At 43.0% G+C, this 13,257-nt stretch overlaps 1 protein-coding gene across 1 annotated transcript; it reads left to right on the top strand.

Moving 5' to 3' along the window:
* The first annotated feature begins 2,904 nt into the window (after nt 1-2,904).
* IL26 (interleukin 26) lies at nt 2,905-9,347 on the top strand. The gene is made up of 5 exons (XM_040595290.1): nt 2,905-3,075; nt 3,455-3,511; nt 4,936-5,067; nt 9,104-9,169; nt 9,261-9,347. Exons 1-5 carry the CDS (start codon nt 2,905-2,907, stop codon nt 9,345-9,347), a joined length of 513 nt encoding a protein of 170 aa, XP_040451224.1.
* Nucleotides 9,348-13,257: the final 3,910 nt, after the last annotated feature.

Raw genomic sequence — 13,257 nt, 5'->3', positions numbered from 1 at the left:
ATGCTCTTTCAGTTTTTGTTATTCTTTCTTTCTTAGTTATTTTCCTTCTCTTTCATTCTCATGATCATAAACTTTACACGGTTTGTATTAATGTAACACATGAACTTCACGCATGTTATCAGTATTGTATTGTTCCTTAAGTATTCATCGACACTCTACATGTAAAATTTTCCCATATAGAGAGAGCCCATTTCCTTTAGGGCAGGCTCCTTCGGCTCCTGTGGTTCCCAGCCTAGGTCTGGAAATCGGCGTGCTCGGTGGTGTGTTCTGTTGCTGTCCTCAGACTAGCTGTGGATATAACGGTTCCACTGCCTATACAAAGCTTTGCAGATCTTCTCTGTCTTTATTGCTAGAAGAGTCGGAGTCCCTGAATTCGTTTCTTCCTCTGCTTCATATAACTTTAAATACTGAATAATACTGATTCTTTGGTATTCTGTCTTTATTATTTGTACCATAATCATGTCTGAGTGCCGAAGTGGCACTAAAATCCAGAGTACAAAGTGCTACATCAGACCCCCCCCAAAAAACCCCTTTGCTCTGATTAAAGAATATTGGCTATTGTATGACTAGTAATTAACTCAGCATATCCAAAAAGGTGGAAGTGTAACCGATTTTACAGGATCAGGTATTAAATGGTACCCACCATCCTTCTATGACAAAAATAGGAAAGCCCTATTTATTTTATTTTATTTTATTATTTTATTATATTTTATTTTATTTTATTAAAACATGGTCACCATGCGTTTGCATTCATCTGCATCCTTTTAGACCACCCAGTTGAAAAGTTAGCCGATTCAATAAGGTGTTTGCTGGTTCACATGTGAAGGGCTTGAGTCCAATGCAACAGTGTCACTGCTACAGCCCTCTAAGCTCGGTGATAGGAGCTCACAGAACAGACAAAATGAAACTTGTGGGCTCAAGGGTTTTCCAGAAACATCAGAAGTTTCAGAGATGCTGAAAATTATTTTCTTGTGAAAAGCCATTACAGACTGGCTACATGACCCATTTATTCCATTTATAGGTTGGAATGACTGTTGACCAGTGAGGGGGTACCACACCTTGGGGAACCCAAGGTGGTTTTGCATTCTGACTCTACTCTTGCTGTCGCCTGAGATCCTCTTCTAGGAACAAACCAGGAGTAAGTGGCTAATCTGCTGTCCACATACCTTGTTTGCTGAGGTTTGGTGCACCTCATCTGGCAAATCTAACAGCATTTAGAGAGCTCAAGTACGGACTACAGTTCAAGTAAGCACGAAAATGGACATAGAGCCTCATGTCTCCATCATCTCCACCTTCCAAAAGTGTAAGCTCTCCTCCCCTTGTTGGTCTCCCTTTTGGATGGACCCCATCAGCATTTCAGTGCTGGTGAAGTTACTGCAATGTATGGATAGTCCTGCAGTAAAATGCATTTCCCAGAGCTGGTACAGGTGGGATCCTTGAAGTTGGATGCAAGTCCAGCTTGGCCTGGAGGCTGCATGCATGTTTGTGTGAACAGTCAGTGGGATCAAGGCTGGGGTGAGTTTATTATCCAGCCTGTCTCGCCCTTCTTCCTCCCAGAGCTGGCTCATGCCCCTGGCGCAGGCTCACTGGTGGTGCCATAGAGGGGCACAGCTCTGCTGCTGGCTCTGGCAACTCAAGGTCCCTCTGAGTTGTAGCTCAAGTAATTTTCTCTGATCTGTTTAAGCCCTTATGTGTCACTTTTAAACATCAAAGGAGCAAAACCCTCTGTCCTGGGTGAACATTTCAAGAGCTTGCTTTTACTTCCAACAAAAATGGTATTGCAGTAGGCTGAAGTCTTGCTGTGCTAGACCAAAACCTGCTTTCTCCCTCTTCTCACACACCTCAGACAGTTCTAGGGAATTTGACATTTGGCTTACACCCATCCTTGGCTTAACAGCATCTCAGTGCTTCTGTCACTTCAGGATTTCCAAGGCTATTCTTGTGTTCCTTGCATGTCTGGAGTGGTACCTGAGAAACCCTCAGCATTTGGCTATCTCAGAAGCAGGCCAGAGCCACAGATCGCCCAATCTCTGTTTGAGCACCTCTGTAGAAGAGTGGCCATCTGACTCTTTGGTTTTGCTTTAAACATCTCTGTGGTGGGTACGTTAGAACTTTGCATATTATTTCCCAGTGCCTGTGGCTCTCGGTGAGCTCTTAAGGCAACTTCATAGCCAAGCATGCTCTGGACCTTGAACAGAGCCCTCCCTTTCATGCTAAACTACCTGCTGCTTCTACTGGGGCAAATCCTGCCCTGGAAAAAGACTAATTACAGAGATTAAAACAGGCAGCAAGCTGCTTTGCTGCTAGCTTCTTTACTCCTGTACACTTCTGAAAGACTGGACAGTGAAGTTTTAAAGGCAGCACAGTCCAACTTCCTTATAGATAACGGATTTTCTAATGCTTCTAAGAGTAAATTAGCAAAGATTTTTTCCTTTCTGGGCCATTACCCTTCAGAAAAGTGCTGCCATAAGGTTTTGTGGGAAAATTATAATAAAAAAAAAATTCACACATTTGGTATACTTTGTTATGAAACCAAACTAACCAGCTCAACTACTTTTTCCTGGCTTGACCACCACTTAAATGAAAGAAGACTTCTCATATGAGAGGGAAGTTCTTCTTTCTTGGAAACCTTGACCCTGCTACCAGTAAATATGGAGATACCATTTAGAAAAACGTCACAGATGATTGTGGTCGAATCTGTTGAAAGTGGAGCAAGATGTATAAAAAAGCATAGCAACAATACTGATCAGCCAGCACACGAGCAATAGGTTATCTGTGTGAGCATCTCAGTGCAGAAGCTGCTTTGAGGGTTAACAAAATTAGGTTAACCTCTGTCATCTAACCAGTCTTGCTGTATCACATGTGCTGCTGTGACTGTAGAGGCACGAAGATTTGGGAGCGAAGATGAAAGCACATTCTATTTTCAGATCCGGGCGTTTTTTAGTTCTGCTTTGTCTTTTCACTGTGGAAGGCAAAAAGTCACCTACAGGAAAGTATACCTGCCGAAAAGGACTCCTCTCCCAAGTGACGGAGAACCTGTATACCAAGGCAACTAGTTTAAAATCATCTGTTCCTGTAAGTGGATCCCACTGGTTGAAAAGTTTATTTTATTTATAGATGCTTCTTTACCGGCTTCGTTACTGAGCACCTGGAAACTTTAATAAGCCAAATGATCTCTACAGTCCTGAGAGGCAAGGTAATGCCGCTACTCCTTTTGTAAAGATGGGAAAAAAGAAGATGCAGAGAGGTGAGATGAGTTTGCCGAGGAGTTTGCCATGAAAGAAGTTTGTAGCTAGGCTGGGATTGGAACACAGATTTGCTGAGTTCTCATCCTACATCTGAATACAGGTGCTGATTATTATTATTACTATTAAGTTTTGTACAAACCAGACTTAAGACTCTGTCTCCTTTCCTCTGCTTAGGTTAATTAATACTAGAACATTATATTTTGCAGAAGGATCTCATCAAGAACACAAGGCTGCTTAAAAAGACAACAAAAATGCTGTTCATGGTAAGATTTATACTACTGTTTTTCCATTTTATTACTTCAACTTTCCTTTTGTCAGTAGAGGTAGGAGTGCATGATCTAAAGGAATGACAGCCAACACAAAAATCACTTGTATTTAATTAGGAAGGGCGTTGTATTTATGAAAGCCATACATTTAATGAAGTCCCCCACTTAGAGGAAGAGTGTTACCTCTGCCCCATAGAAAGGGATATTCCCCTGGGACATGAGGGGAGAGTTGGGTGTGGTATGGGGAGAAAGGTGGATTTGGAAAGCCTGGCTGGAGGGACTTCTCTCTAGGTGGTTGCAGTGGTGCTTTGCCAGGGGGGTTGGGGTGATGGTGTTTGCCGTGTCAGGGGGAGTGTGTTCTTGGTAGGATTTGCTCCTCCTGCGAGCGCCTGGCTATATGCGACCCTCCCCAGCAACACTTTCAGGTACAAGTCCATTCACATAAGGGTCAGGGCCACAGCCACTGTCCCGCCAGCTTAGGCACCTTCTGCTGAGTGTGTCTGGTACTACTGAGAGTCCAGGGATGCTGCTCTGGGCTTTGACATTTGCAGATGCACTGGAAAAGGAAAATCAGAGTTCCCCAGTGTGTGATTCAGCATGGCAGCGAGACACTAAACTTGGGGTGCACATTTTTAAGTGAGTCAAAGTGTGTGAGGTATTTTAGCTTCCTTAACACAGAGATCTAGTCAGCAGGGCCAACTGAGTCAGTTTATCCTTAAACAGAGACCCACTGGCCTTTGAATTCCCCCATTGATTACCTTGGGAGTGAAGGCTCCCTGCCTGCCTGTGGGACCTACACAACGACACTTGCGTTTGGGTGGCTTAATCTGCAGTTGCATTACCCTGCTGGTGGGAATTTCACACCTGATACTTGGATCCGTTGCCTAAAAATAGCTGTTTGAAATACCTTTGGGTATCCAAGAGATCCCACAGGCCAGGCAGATAGGACACAGGGTATACAGGATGTCTGGTCTCTTCTGGAGCAGCAGCTGGGGATCGCTAGGATACCCTACAGCATCTTGAATGGTATGGGACACTGATGTGGAGGAATGGAACAATGACACCCACAATGACTCCTGCCGTTTGGGCAAGATGGTCTGGCTTAACTCCTCAGTGTATCTTCCATTTCTTCTTTGAGTGTTCAATAGATTTGTTGGTGTCACTTCTATTCATGTTTGCTCTTACCCATAGTCCTTTGGCTGCCAGCACAACATCCTCCTGCCTTTCCTCCAGCAACCACAGGCACACGTTGAGTTGCTTAAAAAAAAAGGAAGCAATCCAATGGGATAGCAAACCTCATGAAAATGTTTTTATTAATTGTATGCTTTCTAAAGACCCATATTTTTATGAGGATGAAGTTTTAGGCTAAAGTTGACTTGTGAGATTTTCATTTGGCAACTCTTTACCTGCTTTGTTTCCAGACAAACTGCAGTGTTCGAGATCAGCTCCTCTCCTTCTATATGAAAAATGTTTTCAGTCATCTTGGAGTAGGAAGTGACAAGTTGTATGTTATTAATGCCTTCCAGGTCCTGCAAGCAAACATGAACGCCTGTGTAAGTATATTCCTGAGAGCCAAACTAACTTTGTTCAGCCGAAAGGTTAGGAAAGGGCTCCGTCACAGTTTTTCAGCAGATAGAAAGAAAGGGTGATTCAGTTATTGCGTGCCCCACACCACAGAGGACCCAGCTTCCTGAGGGCTTCCTCGCTGGGGCCAGAGAAGTTTAACACCACTCGTTTCTTCCCAGAGTGAGCCCAGGGGGTGTGGGCAAGGTGGTGGGGACACCATGGAGACAAACCACTTCCCTGCTGCTGATGTTGCCTTGTGCTGCCCTCTCAGCACCAAAGCTGCAAAGAAGCAGGGTAGTCACAGGGAGAAATGTGGCTCCTCAAGTTTCTGCCATATAACACTGGTTATGCTTTCCTTCTTCAACAGCATACCCACTGGACACGCGCAACCTTTACTCACATGTCACCTCTGTTCCTCCATACTGAATTTTGAAAGGGCTGGTGGTGTCTCATGAGTAAGTGGGGACTGCAGTTATGAAGCACATTGGAGCAGTTTCCATGTGCCGGCTGTGCCTGCAGTCAGAGCAAGTTGTCAGGGAGTGATGCTGCCCACTGGCAGAATGTCCCTAGAGTGGATCCAGGTGTCCCAGGGAAGAGGCGCTTTTGCCAGTGGCATGTCAGCATCCCACCCTATAAATAACAACAGGACAGCAGTTAAAGCACACTTTTGCCCATGCAAGATGCATACAAAGACACTATGATGCTACAATGACACTGTCACTTGTGGGTCATTTCTCTTACCTGTTTTTAAGGGCAGATGAATAACAACAGGGCGTGCCTTAAAACTTTGTCCTATGGCTATTTTTTTTTCTCCCCTAAACCTGCAGTCCTCACAAGTCACAGTGTCCCAAAAAGTGGAGCATGACTTAGGGTGAAACATAGCCATGCATATCCAGATAAATGTCCATAGTAATTTTAAAAAGTGGTGGCAGGATGAGAAGTCAATCAAATGTTAATGAATTAAAACTTTGTCTAATCTGAATTGTGTGGTAGCATGAAAGAAAAGGACATTGGTTCTACATGTACGCAAATATTTGCAATGCAAAAATAAGCAGCTTCAGAGATCTTGCAGAGTTATAGCTCAGAACACAACTGGAATATTTGCATGCTGTAAAAAGATTCAAATCTCAATGGGAGAAAACTGCACCAGCTTTCAGGTTCTGCATTTAAAACCATGCTAAACAGCCACGATTTACAGTCATTATTCCCAGCATTCAGCACACTGCTGTGGTTACCTGTGTTTGTCAAAATTCCAGATATTGTATGCTATAATATACTTTACAGAGATTTCATTCTTGTCTGGAAAAGCAATTACACCCTATATAAGTGCCTGTACACACCGAGGAGGTCAGATTGTCAACTGCGACTGAATTCAGAATATCAGTTATTTTGAAATACCATCGTGACTGGAGATGGCTATATAACTTAGTAATACATTGGCTTCTGTGCTGTATGGAGACAAAATGTTGCAGGTTTCTCAGAGCTCCTGCATTCTTTTTCATAATTAATGCTGATATTAAACACAAGTCTAAACACAACAATTTACTTTTCTGGATCTTAAAAAATACTGGTAGGAGAGAAAAGACTTCCTCTGGTATTAGAAAAAAAATAGTTCTTTAAGAAATGATGGCTTGTCATGATTTTCTATGAGATGTTTCATTTCTGGAAACTAACATTTTTTAAGTATTTGTATTAATTCAAAGCCAAAAATACAAAGCCATGTGAAAGAATAATAGGAACTGTGAACAGAATGAAAGTAATGGATCCTTTGCTAATTCCAAGTTTGAGATTTCTCCATCATATTATTCCTCAATAAATTATAAAACTAATTCATCCATCTACATAAGCTCTTTAGATTTTATGACCTGGTTGAGTTACAAGGTGTTTATCAGAAGGGATTTTCACCGTGGCCACATACTTCTGCAATGAATTTGTTACCTTTCAAGGATAAAGTTCTTTATACAATTGAGGGAAACAGTGATACCTTTATATACATACCCACTCTATATTCTTTCATAAATTCAGGCTCTAATTCAGCCAGCTAGAAGCATGTGTGCTATTTAAAAATCCTAACAATATTTGTCTCCAAACTGCTTTCAAAGGCTTTGTACTACATTATTAATGATTCTCACCCTACTGGTTCTTGGTTTTGTCCAAACAAGGGAACATTAATATTTTAAAACGTTTTAGGAGCCTGAGCCCTGTTTTTCAAAAACACTTAAGCTCTAAAATCTCTAAATCCCTTTTCTGCAGTGAAAGCAGGCTCTTTCATTTAGAGTATGACTGCACAGTAAAGGGAGCAGACATTTTTCCTTGGATACTGGGAGCATCCACCTGCAGCATCACTGACCTATTAACTTGTTCACGTGCCCTAGTTGGCAACATTGCTGAGGACAGTATGATGTTGTTTCTGAGGTCAGACCCGTGCTCTTACATTCGTAGACTATGGAAGTTTTCTTGTATTTGAGTGGAGTGCAGAAAAGCAATATACTCACTGCAGGACTTTTAATCATTGCTCTGTCATCATCAGTAGATGCATCAAAGTAGAGCTTGCAGACCTCAAGCAGAGATTGCAGTGCCGCTTGCAATGAACAAGACTGTTTGCTTGCTCATTTGTTTGCTTGTTTATGCAGAAAGGACAGAGTTTGCCATGTGTACTACCATTCAAGCCGGCATAGTAATTTAAGGTCAGTGCTGCTACCGAACGATTTCTGTGGAAATCTGCATCATTCAAGCTGACCTTAAAAAACAAAAAAGCCCCAAATCAGAAAGAACTGCCCTAGTTAGAAAGCTTTTAAAGGTTTGCAAATTAGAGTTGCTTTTATTTACACTTCCATCCTGTGACGTGACTTCAAGAAGCACAACTTGAAAATGTTTCTGCTCCTTCTTACTCTGTGGGAGGAAGAAAGGACTAACCAACCTTTCCAGTGGAGTCACCCCTTTTCATATGAGTTGAGGGCCTTTGCCTTTTTCCTTTGCAAACACATTTGTCATTGTTCGTACACTGGAGAAGATCAGATTTTTCCCTTTTTTCCCTGAAAGAATGATTCTTCCCCTTGGAAAGCCTGGAGACCCGGGCACTCAGCAAGCCTAGTTGCTCCAAGAGCTCAGCCAGGCATCACCCCCCAAAAAACCCACCCTAGCACAGTTTTGGCCAGCCAGCACCGGTCCCTCACAGCTGGGTGGTGAGGAGAGGCCCCAGGCATGGCGGGGTGTCCCCAGTGCTTCCACTGCTGGCAGCCCTGGCCCTGCTGGCTGGGTTCAGCCCGGGCTGCAGCCTTCGGGTCCTGTGGGATGGGCTGATGGATTCTTTCCTTCCTAAACCCAGATTCCTTCTGTTCAAATCTGGCAGTGATACTGCAGCCCTGCATCTCTGGCATCACAGTGCGGGCAGCGGGATGCCAGAGCTTGACACTGCTGGGTAGTGTGGGTGGGATGGCCGGGGGCTGGGTAGGGTCTTGCAAAACTCCCAGTGATCTTACTGGAAAATGTAGCTTGACAAAAGGGTGCAGGATTAGTCTGCAATTAGCCAGACAGTGGAGGAATGGGCAGGAAAATAGGGGAAGAATAAATTAACTTTATAAACAGATTTGAAGCGTTTTCAACAATGTGCAAAATGGCCTCGGTACTTTGTAAAGGCCTTTGGCCCTTGGCATCGCCTTCTCCGAAGGCTGGGAGTGAAAGGGCCTTGAATCTTAGAGCTAGTACGCACTGTGCACAAGCTGTAACTGAAACTGATGTAAAGATCACTGAGATAAATAGAAAATGTTTAAAAAGACTTAGTGCTCTTCTTATCTGTATGTATAGATATACAATTTTTTGTGCTGTGAACTCAGCTTGCCAGGAAGCACACAGGTGAAATAACACATTTGTAGTAGCAGGAGATGCCAAAGCCATGCGGAGTTCACACATTTTACCGGTAGTCCTATGGTGCCACACTGTGGGTTGGACTCATCGTCGTCACTATGCCTTTACATCAGCACCTTTGCTGCAACAAGCTCTTTTGGTTTTTCATCCCTTCAGCTTCCATGTGCTCCATCTACAAGGTTAACTTCTGTGATCAAAAAATTAAAGAAAACGTTTCTTAAGGTAAGAGCAGGAGGCGCTGGCTCTCAGCTGCAGCTGCACTGTTCAGGCGCTGCGGGTGGTTGCTTTTCTAATGCCTTTATCTTCTTCACAGCTTGGAGAGAAGGGAATCTACAAGGCCATCCATGAGCTGGATATTCTCCTTCCCTGGATTCAAGCCTACATACAGACCGTTGTATGAAGAACAAGGAAGCGACAGACAGCACGCCACTTCCCTGCTAAGAACAGACCCTTACCCAAAAGGCCTGAAAATCAGCTGAGTACCGGACAGGTAGCAGGACTGGCAGTAACCCTGACCAGCTGAAGGAGAGCCTCTGTGGTACAGCAGCATCAAGAGGGATTTTCAAGAGCTTTCACGGTTGGCCTGGCATAGCAGCTACACCTGTCCTGCAGTATGAGGGCAGCCTCTGGAGCACTTACAGCATGCTGATGGACCTCTCGTCCTGCTGACCTGCCACCTGCCGCACAGGCAGCCCCCGGACATGTGGCATGAGCGTAACTTGAAATCTGCTGCCATGTGGATCAGTCACAATGCCCCATTGCCATGGGCGTGAGCTAGCCATGCCTTGCACCACCCTGTGGGATTACAATTCAAAGCATCAAGAGCCACTTTTGAAAATCCCTCTTCTAAGCGATACTATGGGTTTTTTTTGTTATAACTATATAGCAGTATACACAAGCCATTCTACATATAAATAAGAAAATTAATTATATATTGTTTATCAGTATTATTAATTTAAGGTAATAATTGATCCCTAATAAATATACTCCAATTCATGTCAAAACTTTGGTCTGTGACTCATGCATGACCTTCAGGTGTCATATGCTCTACAGGAGATCACACGATGCAGAAAACACAATGAATGGATTATCTTGAACTAGGATTGCGAAAATGGTTTGGGAGAGGTTATGAGAAGTTGTTACTTAAATAGTGGTAGTGGTTTCCAAAGTATCTTTCATACAGTAGAGAATAAAGATGAATTTCTAGTTTTCTCACATTTTTAAATATTTACCAGAAGAAACCATCTAGGTGATGAAAATATTCCCAATCTGTATGTTTGCACTTCCACAGGGGTGAGGTTCTGCAAAATTTCAGATCTCAGTGCTGGTATGTCAAGGGCATTGAATACATCGATGGTGCTGACACGGAAGAACCTGAGCCAGTTCCTCCTCTTCACTATGACCTTCTGCAGCCCAGGGGCAATGGTTGGTCTTTGATTGATGGGAATCTTTTGATTCCAGGGTGCAACTACATATGCTCTCTGAACAGGCTATAGTCAGTGCACCTTCATTTTTATTCCTTCAGGGAGCACTCAGAAACTCTCTGGGATCCCCATGCAGGTGGTAGCCAGAGCAGTAGGAGGCAGCCTCGCTGCTCCCACTCCTGAAGTCATTGAAGGAGCCACCACTGCTGCTAGCAGGCTGTTGATCTTCATCCAGGTGAGTTGTTAGTGGCTGGTGAGTGTTGAGGAGAGAGAAAATCATCATCTTTTCCTTAAACTTGCAAATCACCACCCAGCATCCTCAGAAGGAGAAAGCATGAAGCTGTGAGTGAATCCAGTTTATGACATGCTTCTGTTGTGATCAGAGCTACATGCTAGCCCCTACTCCAGCAGCTCCTTACAACCCCACCTCACTTCTCCCTGCCTGCAAACTGTGTGTGACCTGTCGTTACTGATGCCTCAGAAACTTGGAGTGTGGCTGGCTTTTTCTCCCAGCTTCTTCCGTAGGTTTGCAACACACCGCATTCCCACTAGACATTTGTGGCAGAAGCCAAAGAAAAGCATTGCAATGCAGTAAACTGCAGTGTGGAAGTTACTCATTAGTACCCTTTACTTCGTTAAAAAAAAGGAAGGATGCCATCATTTTGGGAACCTGCCAAAGCATTCAGCAGATCTCAGTGACAGTGGCTTCTGATGACAATACACTTTATATAACAAATGCTCTCAGACAAATGCAAAGGCTTATCTTCAATAAGAACACAAGGCAATTCCTTTATACTTAAGTTTAATGTGAAGAAGAAGGGAATAAAGACATGAGCTTTCAGCACAAACAGTGACCTGCCATATCATTGACTTTCTAGCTTTGTATTCTAGCAATTAACATTGAGGAACTGTATTAGTTACATGTTGAAATATAGGACATTATTCTGTTCTCTGTTAAATTCTGTTAAATTAAGATGGATTCTGATAATGTATCATTTCCACAATGGTGGATGCTCTTGGGAAATACCACTGACTGTGGTACCAGGACAGCAACGACAGTGTGCACTTCGTGTGCCCAGTGTATTCTGGAGTTCAGCAGTCAGTGCCACGGCACTGGTACACATCTTTTCCAGGGGCCACTTGATATTCCTGTGTTGACGTTAGTCATCACATATTGAACATCCCCGTTCAGAGGAGATTGCTAGGCATGCCTGTTAACATATTAGGATAAACATGGAGATGTTTTATTCTAATATGTAAAGAAATGTTCATATGTGGTGGTTTCTGTTTGCTGAGCATTTTCTTCTCTTACCATGATTTCACCTGATGATGTATGTCCCACAGGTTTTGTAAAAAGAAGGGCTGACTCGAAGAACTCTAAAAGGAGGAAAAAATCCAACACTATCTGCCATGGACAATTCTCAGGTAAATTCTATTTCTTGTTACTCTTCTGAAAATGGGAAATCAATTATGCAGACAAAAGGAAATACATGATAAACATGATATACATGATATGATAAACCAATGTTACTTCTCACATAACTAGTCAGATGGTGACTGAAAGCTTCCCTATGCAGAGTTCATATTTTTTTGACCTGTATCATTTTCACATCATCTTTGATCTCCAGCTTCCTCAGCCACCGACATGAAAGGACAGAGCTTGGAAACAGACTGCCTAGGTGACCATGGTAGGAGTAAAAGAGAAGAGTAAGAATATTTTGTAAGATAAATTCAGTAGAAAACTGTCCTATAAAACTAGTCAGTAAGCAATTTTCAAAAAACCATAAAAACAACAAAATAACACAAAGGACTCAACTGGTGAGGACTGTATCATATGCTAAAATTATTCCTAATACTTTAGCGCTACAAATTTAAACCAGTTCTTTGTGAAAGATAACAGATATGCCTGACAAAAAGTGCTCTTATGCATACACTTTCTTACTCTGGGAGACAGCAAACCTAATGTGCCATCCTACATAGTGATTTTAAATTTGACAGGGACCTGCTAATCCAGAACAAATAGGGAGTAATACATAAAAGGTGCAGGCGAGGGCAAGAAAGCTGCTTTATATCCCTTATGCCAGACGAATACCAGCTCCAGCTGAATGCCTTGCACATTTAGCAATGAGACATGGATTTAATCCTCTATTTTATTAGTAGTGTTATGTTATATTATTTCATTATTTGCTATTTTATTAGTAGAAGTAGTCACAGTATACAATGCACCAGGTTTTGTTGCAGTACCTTACCAGGCAACTGTGCTTTATTTAAACAAACTTTATTATAAAACAAATGAAGTCTGAACATAACATTCCTGGCTCTGACGAATCACCTTCAAATTATTTAGATCTTACTGAATTTCCTTTTTTTTTGGCTGTTTTGGAATGCTCTCCTTACATTAGGAGATGTAAGTAAGATGACTTAGTAAGATGACACCTAGGAAGCTAATGAGACCAAACCACAGTCTGAACTCTCTCTTTTAGATTTCATGAAGCAGGTTGTTGCCAAAATAGCACATTCAGGGAGAAGAAGCAGGGAAAGCTGGCCCAGTGCTTTAACGAACTGGAGGCTGCAGAGACAGATCAGGGCTGACACAGCCCCCGCCCCACCTGAAAGGGCAGGACCCATCCTGGCTGAACCTGGCTGGAGCAGGAGCCTGAAGGTTTCCTGGGGTGCAATGCTCATTCCAGGGGGAGCTGGGCAGCAGGGGGACCCAAGGAAAGGAGGGGTAACCGGCTGAGAGTATGTCCATTAGCTCATCCCTAAGAGCGTAACTCTGTAGTTTCAAATGTTCACCCTGCAGACAAACAACTGTGTTGAAGTCCCACCATCCTGTGAAGTCAACATTCAACATCAGCTTGCATGGTCAGGGCAAATGTCTAACTA

Source organism: Falco naumanni, chromosome 5 (assembly GCF_017639655.2).
Source record: "Falco naumanni isolate bFalNau1 chromosome 5, bFalNau1.pat, whole genome shotgun sequence".
NCBI classification, from domain to species: Eukaryota; Metazoa; Chordata; class Aves; order Falconiformes; family Falconidae; genus Falco; species Falco naumanni.
This window is presented reverse-complemented; position numbering and strand designations above follow the sequence as displayed.